Source organism: Rhinolophus sinicus, linkage group LG14 (genome assembly GCF_036562045.2).
Source record: "Rhinolophus sinicus isolate RSC01 linkage group LG14, ASM3656204v1, whole genome shotgun sequence".
Lineage (NCBI taxonomy): Eukaryota > Metazoa > Chordata > Mammalia > Chiroptera > Rhinolophidae > Rhinolophus > Rhinolophus sinicus.
In genome coordinates, this window is record NC_133763.1 from 55,245,753 (window position 1) to 55,264,129 (window position 18,377).

The 18,377-nt window shown below is 46.1% G+C and overlaps 1 protein-coding gene, 2 long non-coding RNA genes and 3 other non-coding genes across 7 annotated transcripts; 3 read left to right on the forward strand and 3 right to left on the reverse strand.

The window, feature by feature from the left end:
- Positions 1 to 527: 527 nt before the first annotated feature.
- Positions 528 to 12,560, reverse strand: ZNF322 (zinc finger protein 322). Of its 2 annotated transcripts, none has more exons than XM_019714152.2 (3): positions 12,403 to 12,560; positions 5,297 to 5,371; positions 528 to 4,707 (listed from the first exon to the last, which is right to left on the reverse strand). In XM_019714152.2, exon 3 carries the CDS (start codon positions 4,524 to 4,526, stop codon positions 3,300 to 3,302), a length of 1,227 nt encoding a protein of 408 aa, XP_019569711.2. In that variant the 5' UTR covers positions 4,527 to 4,707; positions 5,297 to 5,371; positions 12,403 to 12,560; the 3' UTR covers positions 528 to 3,299. The 2 variants fall into 2 exon arrangements, with proteins under 2 accessions (XP_019569711.2, XP_019569710.2); XM_019714151.2 differs by having other exon boundaries at positions 12,266 to 12,524.
- On the forward strand, positions 12,547 to 13,178 carry LOC109435968 (uncharacterized). Its single transcript, XR_012491866.1, has 2 exons — positions 12,547 to 12,894; positions 12,973 to 13,178. It is a non-coding gene; the product is annotated as an uncharacterized LOC109435968 (long non-coding RNA).
- A 1,138-nt stretch (positions 13,179 to 14,316) lies between these two features.
- TRNAM-CAU (transfer RNA methionine (anticodon CAU)) lies at positions 14,317 to 14,389 on the reverse strand. The gene has a single exon. It is a non-coding gene; the product is annotated as a tRNA-Met (tRNA).
- A 1,280-nt stretch (positions 14,390 to 15,669) lies between these two features.
- On the reverse strand, positions 15,670 to 15,742 carry TRNAA-AGC (transfer RNA alanine (anticodon AGC)). The gene has a single exon. It is a non-coding gene; the product is annotated as a tRNA-Ala (tRNA).
- Positions 15,743 to 16,622: 880 nt separating this feature from the next.
- LOC141568672 (uncharacterized) lies at positions 16,623 to 18,117 on the forward strand. Its single transcript, XR_012491870.1, has 2 exons — positions 16,623 to 17,077; positions 17,801 to 18,117. It is a non-coding gene; the product is annotated as an uncharacterized LOC141568672 (long non-coding RNA).
- TRNAI-UAU (transfer RNA isoleucine (anticodon UAU)) lies at positions 16,915 to 17,008 on the forward strand. Its single transcript has 2 exons — positions 16,915 to 16,952; positions 16,973 to 17,008. It is a non-coding gene; the product is annotated as a tRNA-Ile (tRNA).
- Positions 18,118 to 18,377: the final 260 nt, after the last annotated feature.

The window sequence follows — 18,377 nt, forward strand, 5'->3', positions numbered from 1 at the left end:
CCTTGTCCCCATGCACGCACACCTGCAGCTCTGTCCCACCACAGGCTGGGTGCTGGGTCATGTCCTCACACTAACCCGTCAGTACTAGCCCTCCTGCCCACGCTTAGCATTGGTGTCAGTGATCTCAGGGTGAGATTCCCAGCTGGGGAGAGCACAGCTGAGCAGAACTGAGCTACTTGAGGCCAGCATTCTCCCATGTTTGCTTTCTCTTGTAAACCGGATGTGTTTAGCATCTTGGTCTGTGATCAACAAGGGTACTGGACTCCCCACAGGTCGCGCAGTAGGGAGGCTCTTACAGGACCACTGTCCAGAGCCAGTGCAGACCGTACTTCAGGTGTCATTCTCTCCGCCTTAGCATCACAACCTACTGGAACTCTAGAGATGGTCCAATGGCTGTCACCACCACCAGGCCTCCAGGCACACCAATAGCTTTCTTTCCCCCCAGCTTTATTGAGGTATAATCAACACATAACGTTGTCAGATATTTAAAGTGTACATCGTGATTTGATACATACACATCATGAAAGGATTCTTGAATATCTGCTTTATTCTAATGCAAATGTAGGGAAAATGCTTTTTCTTAGTACAGTAGAGACAAAAATGGAGTGTTTTCAGAACAAATGTTTAAGAAGGGAAAACAGAAGCATTAAAGCATAGGAATACATTGGCTGAATACAAGTGTCTCGTTTGGTCTGGTCTTGGCAGTTACTCTAACTACTTACCTGAGGGAGAGAGGTAGGTTGGCACCGTCTCGGGAGAACCTCCGTCCGTCCCAGGAGTCACCTAGTTTTGGTCACAGGCTCCCAAGTGGCCCTTCCCACCCTCAGGTTGTGCTACATGAATAATACCAACACCCTTCCCCAGGGTTATAAGCCCTCAGACCTGTTTTCATACCCCACAGTTCTCTGTTTGAGGGGTGGTCCATCCTTCATTTATTTAAAGACTAGAGACTGTTACCAGTGAGATTAGCTGAAACAGAGTTGTCACCCTGCCAATGGTACGAACTCTGTCCCCTTCTGCAGGCCCTCTGATGGCTAATGGGTAGCCAGAGCATGAATTTCCATCACCACCACAGCACACACCCGTACTATTTTAGTGTCACAATGATCAGACATACACTAGTGATAGGCATGATTTTCACCAAGGAGAAACAAATGCATCTTGTGTGTGTTGTCACACTGGGCAACTTTTCATGGCATAAAAGCTATTGATGAAAGTTACTAAAACACATCAGATTGAATAAACATCCAGGATCTGTTTGCCAAAAGAAAAAACACCCTAGACTGGATTTCTTATTATCACTGTGAGCTGCACCCACTGACCCTAAGGTCATGCAAGTCACCCAGTTACTGGGACCAGAGCTGAGAGCCACACACAGTGGCAGTTGGCCACCTATCTGAGTCCAAAGGCTAATGCTCCCTGCAATTCAGGGGTTTGCAGAGAAAAACCAGAGGACTCAGACTAGCAACAAAATATTTATTCACCAGTCCGGTCCCAAGTACCGTAGGAACCTTAGGTATTTATTAGGTGTCTCTTAATCAGAGGGGAGAACCGCTCAGAAGTGTCCATTAGTTCTAGCACTCCTAGGGAACGTTAAAGATAATAATTATCCTGTTAAATGAGATAAGTGCTCATCCTTCTGATGAATTTGCCAGCTGCTTTCCCTTCTAGCTTTTAGAATCCCACATTCCAAGCCAAATAAATACCTTATATTGTGGTGACTTCAATCCTTTCCCTGGGAATAAAAAGTATTCTCTTGGCAGAACTGAAATAAATGAAAGGCAGATCATTATGGGACTGAAATTACTATAAACAGGAGGATAATGGAGTAAAAAGAACACCAGCTTTGGAGTCAGGATAGTCAAACTCAAGTACAGCTCCCCGCTGACAACGCATCATCCTGTGTGAATGTGCCTGTGCAGGCCTCAGCTTTCTTTGTCTTCCCTTAGCCATTCTGCAAGGAGCTGAGGGGAGACCTTATGACAGAAAGTGACATGATACATCGAGTCAGCAAAATGTGGTACCAGCAACATCAGAACTATTATCCTGGAATTTGCACTTCTGAGTTGAAAAGAGATGAACCTCTAAAGCGGAAACTGCAAATACCAGTGATACACTGAAAGACATTTTAGGGAAAGGGAGCTTTTGAGGGCATGTCTCAACTCACTAAATCAAAAGTTGGGTATTCTGCCTCTGTGAGGTCGGTTCTCCAAAGGGGAAACTTGAGGAGTTGTGACCAGGATAACTAACTACTCCCCAGCTGCGTAGTTCTTTTCACTACCGGCAAGTTCCCCAAACCACCATCACACTCGTCCCCAGTCCAGCCACAGATTAAAAACCAAGCCAAGGCAAAGCCAACAGGATCCTTTCCCCAACAGTAACACATGCCACACCTTCTGTAACAAGGTTCCAGTCCTTTCCTTTATTGGATTTCCAAATTTGAGAAAGAGTAAAGCAATCATTAAGTGGTTCAGATGAAAGAAAAGCATCTTTCCCTGAGTTACCCTCAGGCCTACTCTGACCTGTCCTAGTGCCTCCAGAACAGGCTTCTGGGGATCTGAACAACTTTCTGTATTGACTCCATTAAAAGTCATCTCTACTACATAGGAAAACTGAGCCGGATGTTCTCAAACCTACTGTATGTACACAGTCCACGCCTGAATCTCTCTCACCACAGCCAGATTCTCTGCAGAGCAGCTTCTTTGGGGCCCGGCAGGGCAGAGGTTTCTAGCAAGGCTGTTTTCGGTCAGGTGCGTGTGGGGTTTCCTACTCATGGCAGTCCCCTGGTGTCCCCAGGGGCTGACCACTAACGGCTCTTCTTTTCACACTTCACAAGGTCTTTCCTGATTGGCCTTTTTTGTTGCAAACCCAAGAAGCTCTCCATCTAACGTCTTTGCCACATTCAAGACAAATAGCTGAAGTTTCACCACTGGCTGCTCTGCCGGCTAAGAAGGTTCTAGCTGGGTCAGAGCGCCTTTCCACCCGCGCTGGGGCTTCAACCCGGAAGCTGTGCGCGCTGGAGCCCTCAAAGTCTGTCCTCTGGTGTGAACCCCTCTGGCACTGCGAGAAGGTGCTCCCGCTCACGGCCCTGCCAAGTTCCCCACCTGGTGAATCCCGGACTCAGCCCTGGTCGGGCTTCTGGTCGGAGCGGCTGAGGGCGGTTCTGTTAGGGCTGCTGTCAGGGCAAAGCACAGGTTCCTGGGTCCCCAGTGAGCGCTGCGCGCTGAGGAAAGCCTGCCGTTTGCCTGCAGCTCTTCACCTTAGTGAGTTCCCGGACATGCACACACATTTTGAAGCAGTTACAGCTTCCTGTCCGGCCCAGCCATTTCTGAGGCTTCTGACGCGGGTGGGGGGCTGAGTTCAAGCCCCTTGTCCCCCACATTGCAGACGTACGGTTTTTCGGCGATGTGGACTGTCTGCTGCTGCAGGAGGGCTGGGCTCTGGCGGGAGCCTTTGTCACACACGCTGCACTGATAATGCAGCTCCTCCGCCTGAGTCCTCCTCTTCGGCTGGGCCACGAAGCCCATGCCCAGGAGGAAGCCGCCGCCACACGCAGACCAGTCGTGGGCTTTCTCACCCATGTGGATTCTCTGGTGCACGATGAGGTCCGGGGCACAGCCAAAACTTTTCTCATACTCAAGGCATTTAAAAGTGTGCGTGTGCGTTGCCTGGTGCCTGATGAGGTTGGCGCTGCGCGTGAAACTCCGCATGCACTCCAGGCATTTGTACGGCTTCTCGCCTGTGTGCACTCTCTGGTGGACGATAAGGTCCGACTTCTGGCCAAAACACTTCTCACAGGCCCCGCACTTATAGGGCTTCTCCCCCGTGTGAACTCGCTTATGCACAATAAAGGCTGAGCGGTGCCGGTAACTTTTCTCACACTTAGTGCATTTGTAGGGCCTTTCGCCAGTGTGAGTCCTCTGGTGGCTAATGAGGTCCGACTTCCCACTAAAAGCCTTTTCACACTCCAGACACTTAAATGGTTTCTCGCCGGTGTGAGTTCTTCGGTGCCTAATGAGGTTTGTACTTCGGCTGAAGCATTTATCACACTCACTACACAGATACGGTTTCTCGCCCGTGTGGCTTCGCTGGTGGACAAGCAGATCGGAGCTCTGACCAAAATTCTTGCCACAAATATCACATGTGTAGAATTTTTTACCTGCGTGTGTTCTCTGGTGCCCTGAAAGGGCTAGGTGGTGCCAGAAGCTCTTGTCACATTTGCTACATTTATAAGGTTTCTCATAATTGTGGACCCTCTGGTGTGAAGTAAGATCTGAGCGCTGGATGAAGGTTTTCTCACACATATCACATCGACAAGGTCTCTCTCCAGTGTGGGTTCTCTCACACATAATCAGAGCGAGGTTTTCACACAAGTTCTGCTCACACTCACAGCCCTGGTGTGTCTGACCATCTATCTGAGTAAAGTCATGCACGTGAATAAAAATCTTTTGACCCTTCTGAGGGCACACATGGTATACTTTCCTTTTCTGAGTTCTCTGATCACCGCTCTCTTCTGACGTGTACATCTCTATGGCTCTCTCCTAGGGAGTTTTCCACTGGTCGTCTTGACCCATCATTTTCTTCATTGTCGTCTTCTTGATGAGAACGTGAAAGATACACCTGTTTTAGGCTTTTGAGTCATGAGCAGTTTGCCTCTACAAGTTTCCAGCATCATATACATGAATCTCTTACTTGGTATTTCCAACCCTGTGAGACAGAGGAGAAATATTTATATTCCTATAACTAAGAAAAGAATGCTCAAAATTAAAGTCACTGCAGAAAACAGGAATTGTACATCAGAGTCCGTAAGTGCTTTAGGGTTTTCAGGGGCTAAAATCACATTCCTCCTTGCTAATGTGAAACCAACTGGCAAAACACATGGGGAAGGCCCAGGGACGATTGTTTCTTTCATGCCGCTGGGTGATCTCAAACCCAGGTTCTTCCTCTTCACCTGGCTTCGTCTGAGTAGTAAAGATGGGGCCAGTAATGAGTGTGCCAGCCCCAGCTCCCCCCCCCCCCACTGCTTTGTTTTTCTCCACGGCACTTGTCACCTAGTACACTACAAATGTAATTCACTTATTGTCTGTGGCCAAAATCTAGCTGCTCTTTCCGTGGTACACAGAGCTGTGCAGGCACAGTTGGTGCTTAATGAGCAGTTTCTTGAAATTCTACTTGTGTCCTTATTTGGACACAAGTCCAAACGGCTGAATGCCACAGGGTAGGAGCCGCTGTAATGGACACAGGCTGGGAGAGAGAAGGTACATTTCAAAAGAAGAAACTGGAGAAACAAGCTCACCTAGAATCCAAATGGACGAAAAGCAGCATTTACTTCCTGGTCCTGAGAATTTGATTTCTCAAGGAAGACAGCATTCTGTAAAACACAAGAATGAGAAAGCATAAGTAGTCATATATGCGAAGATTTCGCACCAGATCACTTCACTCAAAGAACCTGAAAATGGGTAAACTACAGTGTCCTTAAAAAGACCTGAGGGGTTTTCTTACACAGTCCCTTACGTTCAGTCCTGAAGAGAATAATCATAATCCTAAACTATTCCACAGGACTCTGAAGAAAAGGGACAATACGGAATCTATAAACTGTCCTTGGGATTATAACAACATTGAAGGAAAGGTCCCCTAACACTCAACTCACTGGACACACCCAGGCGGCATCTCCCCAGGAGAATGCAGGCTGCCCTGATATACAGTACAAGTGGCAGTACAGCGTGTGCTGGGGGCGACGTCAGCACCCTCCCTTCGCTGGAGGGCATGCAGCTGTCACCACTGTGGTTCAAAATTTACAACAGCCTATCTTGATTTCTATTTCTGCCATAAACAATTAAGCAGGCAGTCCAATTGTGGGCGTAAGCAGTCAGCCAGCCAGACTTGTCCACTGATTTCTTCCCTCAACAGCTTAAACCTGCCTTATTCTAGGTCACTGAGACTTTCAGTTCCCTCAACAGCCTTTCTGCTTCCGAGGGCCAGAAGCAAACATGGGACTACTCAGACCAGACAGCATATGGGGACACACAGTGGAGGCGCTCCATGGCTACCGCTAAGGCGACGTGCTTCGTGGTACTGGGTGAGGCGCATTCCAGAGGCTTTGCCCACTGAACCCACCCCTGAAACCTGCACAGAACGCACGGTGCAGCAATTTGAGGACTCCGAAAAGATAGCGCATAGATGAAGGAAGCAACGCGGCTGGCGGTGGAGTTTACTATTTTCTCTGTCCCCTCTGTGTCCTCTGGCCTGAACTCAATACAGGCTGAATCACAGGCATCAGAGAAACTATACAATGTAATTCAACTGGTGTTTTTCAGAAAACCTAGGAGCTTCCACGCCAGTGATTAAAAATGGACTTCAGTCCGTGGACAGAAATCTGACTTAAATACGGAAAAAGAACAAAACGTCTCTGAAAGAAGAAATATAAAGATGGTAAGGAAATCCACATCTTCCAGCACATCCTTTAAAAGCAACGAGAACAAGAAGAGAAAGCACCAGACAAAACCCACGTGCACCACACCCAGCCGCTCGTGCTGGCTGCAGGCCGTCAGGGCAGCAAGGGCAAGTGGGAGGGGGTGACCAGAGGGGGTCAGCGGTGGCAAAGTCAATCTAGCATTCACCGTCAGAAAGAGAACCCAGCTACGGACCAGAGTGTGAAGAGTTCTGATCAGAGCAGGATGCAAGGACCAGAGGCGGTGTGCTGGACTTGCACAGACAGCCTGGAATGACAATTCTGGGGAAGGAGGAGTCGAAAGGAAGGGAGAGGAACCCTGTGGGCCGCGGGGACGGAGAAAGGCAACAAAGGGAATTTAAGGTCCTTCAAGATGAAGGAAAAATTTTAAAATAAATAAAAGAAAAACTTTTAAATGCACAACCTACCTCCCCACTAGCTTCTAAAATGCCATCCAGTCTTAAAAATAAAACTTGACCACAATGGCAACAGTGGGAAAGATCTGCTGAATTAGCAATCCTGTGAAACATTTTGTTCTAATAACACAGAAATAATTCAACTAAAAACTTGGAGGAGGAGAAAGAGGAAAAGAACAAAGTGAAATGACCTCACCGATTACTGATTAACGGCAGGAGTTACAGGATACTATTAAAAGCTGGAAAACCAAACGATTAAATGTCAAATAAGAAAACGGGACTCACAGCATTAAAAATGATTGAAGTTCACAGGTAGCCATTGTAACAAAAATCAAATGTTCTAAAATATTTTTAAGTGAAAGAGCAATGAAAACACATCATGTAGGAAAAAGCAGGACAAATATTATATAAACAATACAGTAGAGACCAAACATATCAATCACATCAATAAATGTGAATGAATTTAGCTCACCTATCAAAAATGATCTTTACCATGTCTCACAAAGCAAGATCCAACTATGTGCTACATCCAAGAGACACCTAAAACAAGGTGATTCAGCAAGCCTAAAAATAAAGGGATGGGAAAGGAACAGCCGGCAAACGGGAATAATAAAAGTAGGGCTTCTCTTCACGATTATCAGGCAAAGTGTAGTGCAAGCCAAACACATGATGAAGGACCCTTTGTAATTTGAAAGTCGTCATCACAGCACAGCTTGTAACAGTTACGATTATCTAAGTTACAAAGCAGTCAGCTTCATAAAGCAAAAACTACCGGTACAACAGACACCAAGAAACACAGATAAAAACATTCATCATAAGAAAACATATTATGTCAGTAAAAAGACATACAAGGTGGACCAAAAATACGTAACGATGCAGAAGGCCAGAATAATCTAATTAGTAAGTAAATCTTAGGAGTATCTATAGAAATATACACCCTCATAATAGGGAATAAACTTTCTTCTCAAGCACATATGAATCAGTCATGAAATCTGGCACTTATTCAGTTGTCAAGAAAGCATCAATAAATTCCATAAAGTGACATAAGCAACACTGCAGTAAAACTAGAAATTTATTAAAATATCAAATAACAAAATCCTCCATGGATTTTTTCCCCATGGTGGGGGGAAAAAACAAACTATTAAAATAACTCTTCAGTGAACAGGAAAATGAAAAATTAACAGAATTTGTAAATACTGATAATTGAAATTTTTATATTATAATTTATGGAATAAATTTAAAGCAGTGATCAAAGGAATATTTAGTCTTAAATACTTTTTTATGAAAAAAATTAAATGAACAAACTAAATTCTCAGTTCAAAAAGCTAAGAAAAAAGAACATCAAAACAAATAAGAAAATAAAAATAAAAGTGTAAATCAATGAACTAAAGAGAAAAACAATAAACATAATTATAAATCAAAATCCTTATTTTGATAACCCTAAAGAAATAAATAACTACTAGCAAACTTAAAGAAAAGAGGGAGAAAGCACACATTTACAAAATAAGAAATAAGGAATAAATAACCACCAAAACAGAAAAAGAACAAACAAACCCACATACACATAAAAGACCACTTTGCAGACCTCTACACTGATGAATGTGATAATCTAGGAAATAAGAGTGTTTCTTTGGGAAACACAACCCAAATCAACCCCATTAGACAAAGTTTTAAAAACACCAATAGGCACAGAATAAACAGAAAAAGTTATTAAAGAAGTATCCTACAAAAAAAAACAAACAAAAATAAACGAGTCCTAGATTGTTTCATAAGGGAATTCTAACAAACTTATAAAGACCAAATAAACCCAATGCTTCATAAATGTTTTCCAGAGCATTAAAAATGAAGAAAAACTTCTAATTCTTTCGTGAAAAAAAGTTTAACACTGATAACTAAACCTGATGAAGAGAGTATAAAAAAATTTTACAGCCCAGTATCAGTGTGAAAAGTACTAACAAAACTCCAACACATGCTTACACAAAATGTAGCATACTTTTTGATACTTCTGTACATTGTTGCAGATAATAGGCATTCTTACAAAAACGTAGCATACTCTTTTACACTGTTGCTTTTTAAAAATTATAACATCCTGGAAATCAGGCCCCATCAATTCATAAAGGTTTTCTTCGTTGTCTTTCATTGCTGCCTAGTTCCCCACTATATGTGGATATACCAAGTTTATTCGACCACTTCCTTACACATGGGCATTTAAGTTGTTTTAAATATTTTCAAGTTATAAACACTGCTACGATGAATAACTTTATGGATGTGTATTTTCATATTGGTGGTGGTATATTTCAGAGTCAATTTCTAGAAAAGCGACTGCTGAGTCAGATGTAAATGCGTATCTGCATAGAGAGAGATGTAGACAGACTCATAAAGCAAACATAGTAAAAAGTTAACATTCAGGGACTGTGGGCAGAGGAAGCATGGACATTCCTTTTGCAACTCTTTTGTAAGTCTCAGATTATTTCAAAATTAAAAGCTATTTCATTTTGCTTTTTAAAGAATAGGCAGCTGAGTTGGAATACTGTGCTAGGAAATTGAATGTCCAAGCTCCGGAATCAGATTTTGGTTTGGGTTCCCACTGTGCTCCTTTGTAGCTGTGAGAACGTGGGTAAGTTACTTAATGTCCTCCGGCTTCCATTCTGCCTTTGATAAAGCAGATAAGATACAATTACATGCTGCAAGGAGCTGCAGTGAGAGCTGCCACACTGTCAGTAAAGGACTCAGCTCAACGCCTGGGTCTCAACAGATGGCGGCTTATTTCCTTAATTCCATCTTCACATTCACAAAACCCTAACATCACCGAGCCCATCCTCTGTGCCTGCCTCTTGTGTAAAACCTTGTTCAAAATCCATTTAAAATAATTAACTAAATAAAATAACTCAGCAAGTTATTGGTTAATATGACAATTATGCAAAAACTAGAAAAACAGTTAAGGAGAAATGTTATGAGGAAAAGGAATAATGCAGGCATATAGACAAATAGCTAGTACAAGATGGTGGGTTTTAGGGAGTTTGGCCTTTTCAGATGCGCATTACAGTTAAGGCCAAAGGAGCATAGAATGGACATAAAGGATTCTGAGCTTGGCCGTAGCCTGCTAATGACTCAGAGGATTTCCTAGTTATCTGCGCAGGGTATCATATTTGCCCCAAATAGCCAATAACTGTGGGGCACCAAGAAGAAAATAATAATAAGGAAACAGTTTTCTTTATATCGAAGTCTTTTAGATGTCAACACCTAGAAAATTAAATAGTCTATTTTTCCAAACTCAAAGTAGACCATAACACTTCTCTAGTGCAAAATACTCAATTGTCACACTCAGGTACGTGCAGCTCTGCCACTGGGATGGCGCACCTCCACCTGTCTGCAGCTGAACCTTCGCACTTGTTCCTTCCGCCTAGAATGCTCTTCCCCCAGGCAGCTTGCTCCTCTATTTGATTCAAGTCTGAGAATTACTTCCTCAAAGTGGCACACCCTGACGACTTCATCTGAAATAGCCATGTCCCTTTACCTGCTTTATTTCTCTCCATAGCACTTGTCGTCACCCAACTTTGTGGTATATAGTTCACATTTGTTAATTTGTTTCTCTCTCCTACTAGAACATATGGTCCATTAGCGTTAGGACTTAGTCTTTTGTTCACTGCAATATCCCTAGCATCTAGAATATCTTAGTTGAATGAACTAAATATATAAATAAGCAAATACCAGCACAAGAAAAAGGGCCATCGTCATCCTTGGGGCCCCAGTAGCAATGCAACAGGCTCGGCTAGTAGCCCTGGCTGGTCCATCTCCAAAGCTGCATATATCCTTTAAGTCTTAGCTTCAGGGAACCCTCCGCCGAGAGGTTGCTCCTACCTCATCCTAGGAAGAGACTGGTTCTTTCTTCCACGGTGAGGGTCAGAGTGCACAAAATGAGCAGGCAGGCAATCAAGTGCGAGCACACAGGCTGAATATAGAACTTCAAAGCTCAAGGTTATCCTTCCAGTTAAAGGATGTATGGGACAAGCACATAAAGTCCAGAGAGCACTATCTAAAAAACAGATCATTCTTACCCGATCAGGCCCTAGGCTAAGGATTAGCTTACTTATTTGCCATTGATTGCATGGGCTGTCCCATTTAATCTTCCCAAGAACTCTGTAAAATAGGTGTTATTACCTATGTTTGCACTTCACAGATAGAAAGCCTGATGCTTAGGGCAGTTAAATAAGCTAGTTAGCAGTAGAGCCAGGATTTAAATTGCTGTCTTCTGACTGCAGCGCCTGCTTTAGCACGGGGCATACTGCCTCTTTGGGGCTGCAAATAAATCAAGACGCAAGTACCACAAGCCTATTGTGAATATGCACGTTGGAAAGAAGTATAAATACACTTAAATTGGTGGGACAGGACCCAGTTTTATCATTCTGCTACCTCAGAAGCTAAAAAGGCGTCATTCCCAGTTTCCATGTCTCTTCTCCCATTCCCTCTTGTCTCCCTCCAAAATCCACAATATAGAAACACAGCATGGGATGCCACTTGCCATTGGAATAAGGACTCGGGACTGTCTTCCTTTTAGCTCCAAAAGGCCTCTAGTCCATAACTATGCACAAAATCCCTCCGTCTCCTAGAGGACATATTAATGATGTAGAAATTTATAATTTTATGGAATTTATAATTTTTCTGGAGCTGGACATCTGAGTATTGGTCCCACTTACTCCCCAGTCTGGTCTGCATCCTTCAACAATATCCTGCCTCTTCCCACTTTGCTTACACTCTGTCTCTCCTGCAAGAAGTACCTGTCACTGGTAACCACTGGTTCTAGACAAAACATCAAGAATCCTTCAGGGAATGCCTTACTTTATAATAAAGCCCTGAGTACGGTTTTCTTGTTTTTTTCCCTCTGCTAATTGTTTTTTGTTTGTTTGTATTATCTCAACCTCTAAGGACAAGGACCCGTTCTTCCACTATAAACCCCAAGACGTAGTTGATAAATGTGTGGAACACAGTTATATATAATGCAGGTTTCCAAAAATGGTTATGGAATGTTTAGACAAACCAGATTCTTCTGCATATAGATTCGGTTGCAACATAACGAATCTCTCCCTAAAGATGGGGATGGAGAAACTCCATATAACGTCCTTGGGTTTTTCCCCAATATGAAAGACACACATCGCTAGAAAAGTGCCTGGCAGCGTTTACTATTATTGTCTCCAGGAGCGACTGTACTGAGCTTCTCTTCTTTCAACTTTGCAGTGACCGCCTTTCAGTCCGGGGTCAGGGGTCTCAGAGCCGCTGGGTGGCGAGGAACCGGGCTGCTCCCACCCGGCCGAAGCCGCGGGGTCTCCGGTCCCATCGCGCCCCCCCCGCCCCGGGCCCCGCAGGCCAGGCTCCTCCCAGGCCCCGCGGCCGCGCTCACCCGCAGCCACCGGCGCCGCCCCTCGTTCGGCGGCACTTCCGGTTACTCTCGGACACTCGGATCTGGGCTTCCCGGGGCCGCAGGCTCTGCGGCGGCGGACACAAGGGCCCACCCTCGGGGAAAGAGGGGAAGCAAACCTGGGGCCGACGAGAGCCAGGAGCAGCTCCCTCCGCGCGGCGCGGCCAAGGGAGCCGGGGCCAGGCCGTCCGGTGGGCGCTCTCAGGACCCAGCAGGCCGGCTGCGCGAGCCCTTTCAGCCGGGCTGGAAGCGGCGGCGCGACCCCGCCCCGCGAGTCACGTGGCCACACCGCCCCGGAGACCGGGCTCTCCTCCCCCGCCTCTGGCCAATCACACCGAGGCTCGGGGAGGGGGCGGGGCCCTGGAGCGCATGCTCCTGGGGTTCCTTGGCGTTTCAGGGCGGAGCCAGCGAGGGTATGGCGGCCTTCCGGACCGCGCGCAAGGCCCGGATGTAGAAGAAGCAGGCTATTTGTACAGCAGTTGGCGACTTCTGTTCTCGTTCTTCAAGGCTGTTAAAAGAGGACTTCAGCCAGGAGTAGAGTCGCAGAGATGGATGCCGCCAACCAGGAGAAAAACACCCGGAAGGCTCCAGATGGTGTGGAGGATCCGAAAGTGAGAGACAGGACGGGGCCTCAGGGTCTGGGCGGTTCTCACTAAATGCTTTTCTTGCTAAATGTTAAAACACAGCAGTTATCTTGCAGACGCAACTATAACCGGATGAGCCTGACCTGAACCCAGCGGGTAAGGTTAGCCGACAGCCAAGAAGCCAACTCGTAATTAACCAAATAGTGTGTATAAGCTCCGGCTGAGCCTCCCGCTTCCGGGACACAGAGCTGTAGATGTGAACCCCCAGTGTCCTTTACTTGTCACAAGTAAATAAATCTACCTAATGACAACCCTGTCTCCTTTTTGAATAGGACACCCCAAGCGGCCGACCCCTTGAGTTCGGTAACAAAAGCACCGCGGAAGCTGCACTTCAGTTACCAAAGATGTGTCCGGAGGGACGGGTGAAAGTCTGGAGAGGGAAGTGGTGGCCTTGTGGGTGGAGACCCCTACAGAGGGCGGCAGGGCTGCTCTGACATCAGGAGATTCCCCGGTCGTTTCCGATTGTGTTTCTGGGCTGGAATCAGCTATATTTGGGTTGCTTCAGAAAGGAGGTTTTCTTCGGAGTGAAATTTGCACATGGAATTTCCCTGCTCAATTGTTAAATGAAGGAAAGGTTTTTAAAAGCCCTCAGACATCAAAGGGAAAGGGTGAGGACTAAGCATAGCGGACTAAAGCCCGGGCCAGGTGAGCAAGGGCTTGGATTGTGAGCAAAATACTGGGTTAGGGCGCGGTGAGAGGCTGTAACAGTGACATGTTCAAGGTTAATCAGCGGTCCTAATACCTGAATTCTTCCCCAGAGGAGATGCAGCTTAGTTTCATGTTTGTTTTTAACAAAAACTTCTCAGTAAGATCGAAATACTCTATCCAGAATCTTCTTAATATTTGAAATAATTTTAATGACTTGAGTATGTGATATGTTCAAGGCACTGTTCTAATCATTTTACATGTATTGCCTCATTAATCTGTAGCAAAAATTCTGTGAGCTGTGTATTATTATTTTTATCTTAGGAGAAACTGGTGCACAGAGAGATTAGGTAACTTGCCCAAGATCACACATTTAGTAACTGGTGAAGCTGAAATACAAACAGTCTGAAACCAGAGCCTGTGCTTCCAATCACTATGTTTACATGGCTCCCTCAACAGTGCTGAGCACTTTGCCAAAAAGTACAAGGTCCTGGAATGTGGCCTGTGGTTGGTTCCTGGTGTGATGTGACTCTCCACCAATCATTTCAGTGAAAGCCCTGAGAAGGCCAAGAAAGTCCAAAAGTGACTTTCCCTTGCAGGCGAATATGGGATCAGTTTTGAAATGCTTATTGTCCTCTTGTGCCAGTTTTTCCTTGTGTTCCATTTAACCCAGCATGGACCTTTCCTTCCTTTTGGCAAGCACATTAATTAGTCCAGGTGGACTGTGACCAGATTTAAAATATGTGCCCTCTCTGAGGCTCGAACTCAGGACCTTCAGATTATGAGACTGACGCGCTGCCTACTGCGCTAAGAGGGCACCTTGCCATAGCTGTCACCAATAAAATAGTAAATATTATTTTCCAGGTGCTGCTACATTGTCACTGGCTTCTAAAGAGCACAATCCATCCTGGCGAATGTCACTCCATACAAGCCAGTGCTGCATTGGGGATGGTATCACCCCATGATGGGACCCTCTGGGCTGTGGGACCAGGGACAACTGTGTTGTCTTCTGCTGCTCTTGCATTCCAATGATGTGGTTTTTTCTGCCCACCGAGGTCTCAGTCCATCTCATACCTTCCAGAGTCTCCTTTGTTGAAACATAGGAGGTGCCTGGCTCATACTAGTTCACTGACTGACAGAATAAATCGTCCTCCACGTTGTCTCCAGTCCATACTTCTCTGTCTTACTCTACATCTCCACTTGCATCTGCATGACTGGAGACATTCTCCATGCAAAAAACACAGACTGAATTTAATAAAAAGCCCCCCTGTTTTTTTTTCCTCTTATGTACCATTAAGTATACTAAGAGATTTATGGAGATTGTCTCACATAGTGCAATTGGATTTTGGCCACAAAACAATGTACCATTATCTGCCTTTTCCAGATATAACGGAGGTTCGGAGAAGTCATGTTCCCAAGGTCCCAGAGCTGAGGAGTGGCAAAGTCTGAACTGAGCAGCAGGTTGTCAGTCAGAGTTGCACATGTGAACCCTTTCTCTACCCCAGCCCATCGCCTCTCTTCTTGTCCCCAACAGCTCACTCTTCCATACATCAAAACTGGAATCCCCAGCCTCCTCTGTGCTGGTCTTTTGGGCTTGACTCATCTCCCTCAAACCTGACACCCACTGACTTGCTAAACACTGACCACTATTCTTGTTGATCATTCAGTTCCTTTCCGCTCATTCAGTCACTATTCACCGGGGAGCTGCTCTGGGCCAGGCGGCCCACTGATTCAGACGGAATCTTAGGACCCCAGACCTCAAGAGCTGGAAGGATAAATAGCGCTTTCTAAAATGCCAGTTTTAACAATGGCACTCCGCGGCACTCTGACCATTCTTGATTTCCTCGTTTTGATATGCTCCGGCTCTTGGTATGTCTCGCCCTGGTGGGATCACAGTTCTAGAGAAACAGAAAACGAATTAGAAATTGGTAGATCTAGATATCCAACTTAGGCCCATCAGCAGTGTTGTACATGACCATAGTTCAAAATCCAAAAAAGTGGCCAAGTTCAAAACGTCCCCAACTTTGTCTTTTACTAAAATGGATCAGGAAATCTGAGGATGCCACCCGGAAAACCGAGGTCAAGCGTGGGAAAACTTGGAGAATGCGGGCGTCGATCCCGCTACCTCTCGCATGCTAAGCGAGCGCTCTACCACCTGAGCTAATTCCCCGTGTACCCCACCCTTTTTTCCTCCATGTTCTCGCTTAGGAGCAGATGTGCGCGTGTCCGTTATTCACTATTTCCGGCGGCTCAGCACACAAGGAAAGTCAGTCATTAACGTTAGAAGCCAGACTCAAAGCGCATCCTCTCAGACACCGCCGGGTAAGAGCGAGGTGTTCACCTACTGCTCAGCTGGCGAAGGAGGAGAAAGTCGCCACGAGAAAGCTCTGGTGCCGCCAGACCCTCGTGACGCACCTCTAACCAATTAAGTCAGAATCATCGGAAGCGGTTCCAGGAATTGTTTTCAAAAATTTGGTATTACTATTATTTTTAAAAGCTCCCCAGGTTATTCTAATGTGCAGGCAGGGGTGATAAACACTGAAGCAAACGGTTAGATTCTCATGACTCAAACATGCGTTCCAGGGCTGAGTGGAAGACTACAAGACTGAGATTTAAATTAAAAATAAAGGGGGTGGGAGGAAAGGGGGCAGGTTTGGCCTTGGGGGCCTGTGAGTCCAGACAGTGGCCAACCCACAAAGGGGAAGCCCTGCCCAGAACAGGACTTCCCGCCCCGGGTTCAGGTAGAAGCAGGGCTGACCCCTCATCCGAGCCCGAGAACAGACCCGCGACTTTGGCCCTTTCCCCCGGTCCGCGGGGAATTCGGGGCTTCCGGCCGCTGGGGAGAGACTGGGGCGGGGGGGAACCCCGTACATTCTACCCCTAGTCAAGCTTTTTATTAAAACCCTCAGCCTCTAGCAACATTGTCGGGATCCAGGGTCACAAGTCACAGCCAGAACCCCAGAGCGCGCAGGACTGCTCCACTTCCGGGGGGAGCTGCGCGCGCGCGTCGCCCACTCCCGTTCTTCCGGGCGCTTAGAGCCCCTGAGGACAGAGTTCCGGGACGCGTGCAGCCTCGGGAGGCTCGCACGCCTCTCGGCCACGAAGGTCCTCCCGGGACGCGGGAGGCATAGGGGTCAGCCGGTCGCTCTGGAAGTGTCCTCCCTCCCTCCGCGCCTGCACTATGGGTGGCCCAGTGGGGTCCGTGGCTGGATCCTGCCCTCCTTTGTGCGCGAGACGCGGGGCTCAGGGATGCCCGGTACACCGGGCACATCCACACCCGAACAGAGACGCAGGGAGTCCCGCGTGGGCCGAGTAATGAGTGACCGGAAGTAGAGAGTGAATGCTCCAGTGGCGCAATCGGTCAGCGCGCGGTACTTATACGGCAGTATATGTGCGAGTGATGCCGAGGTTGTGAGTTCGAGCCTCACCTGGAGCATCGTTTTCCAACAGCGACAGCATCCCTTTCCTCCTTGCTTTCATGTCTACTTCGTGACCAGACAGACAGGTTTGGAAGAACTGATATTATTGTTTTGTCTTTAAATGTTTAATAGAATTCATTAGTGGGCTCATCTGGGCTTGAGCTTTCCTTTGTTGAAAGATTGAGTACTGACCCTTTTTTCTTTTTTACTTACTAATTTCTATTTCTTGTGTTCATGTCCATAATTTACGTACTTGGGTTTTTTTTCTATTTCATCTAAATTTTCTAATTTGTTAACATAACGTTCATACTATTCCCTTATGATGTGTTTAATTTCTGCAAGATCAGTAGTGATGTCCTCATCAGTGTTTCTTTCCTGATTTTACTAATTTTCATCTCTCTTTTTTCTTGTTCAGTCTAGCTAAAATTTTGTCCCTCTTGTTGGATTTTCAAAAGAACTATCTCTTCATTTCATTGGTTTTCTTGTTTCCACACATTGGTTTTCTTGATTCCACGCTAGGGCATCCAACTCCTTTTCCTAGAGGTCTTTCTATGTATCCATAAGGTCTAAAATTTGCATGACAATATTCTTTCCATGCAGTAGCTATGCAAAAGGCTCCCAGGTGGTTTCCCACAGCTGGGTTAAGCGCAGGTGACTATTCAGAGTTCTCAGGAGTGCAGGCAGGGCTGCATCCCGGCACAGCCTTTGCTGTTTTGTCCACCAGGATTCAAGAGGTCACATCACACCGGGAGTGGTTGCCGGGTTTGCAGTGGAGTGCACACCGGGTAACATTACCCATGGGCTTGCAGGTATCTGGAAAGGGAGTAGGGGATTCTCGTCCAGGAATTCTGTCACCTGGAACCTGCTGGAGGACAAGTGACACAGCTGAGGTTTGTTGTGTGTGGCGACAATGATGGGGACAGGTGGAACAGCCTAGGTAAGGACTTGGTGTGGTAGGACCAAATCGGCACAACTGCATATAGTACGTGATAAAAGTGTTTTTCGAGTCATGGGGAAAACGGTTCTCACGACGGTTTTTGGGCCAATTACAGCTATTTGGAAAAAAATCAAATCAGGTCCACTCCTCACTCCATACACGAGAATAAACTTGGTGCTACAAGTATAATATCTTTGCAACTTTTATTTTTGAAATAATTTCTAAATAGAATTTTTTTATAAAAATGAATAATCCCTGAGCCAAACTCTGGACCTGAGAGCGTAACCCCGTCCCGCCCCCCGCAGCCTGGGACCCGCACTCTCGCCACCTCTGGAAACCTTGCTTTTCTTCCAGGCCCTGATGGCTCCCTCTGCTGAGTCAGAATTAATCCCGGCTCGTGTCTATTCGCGTGCATTTCATTCATTCCATGAAACCAGCCAATCAAAACC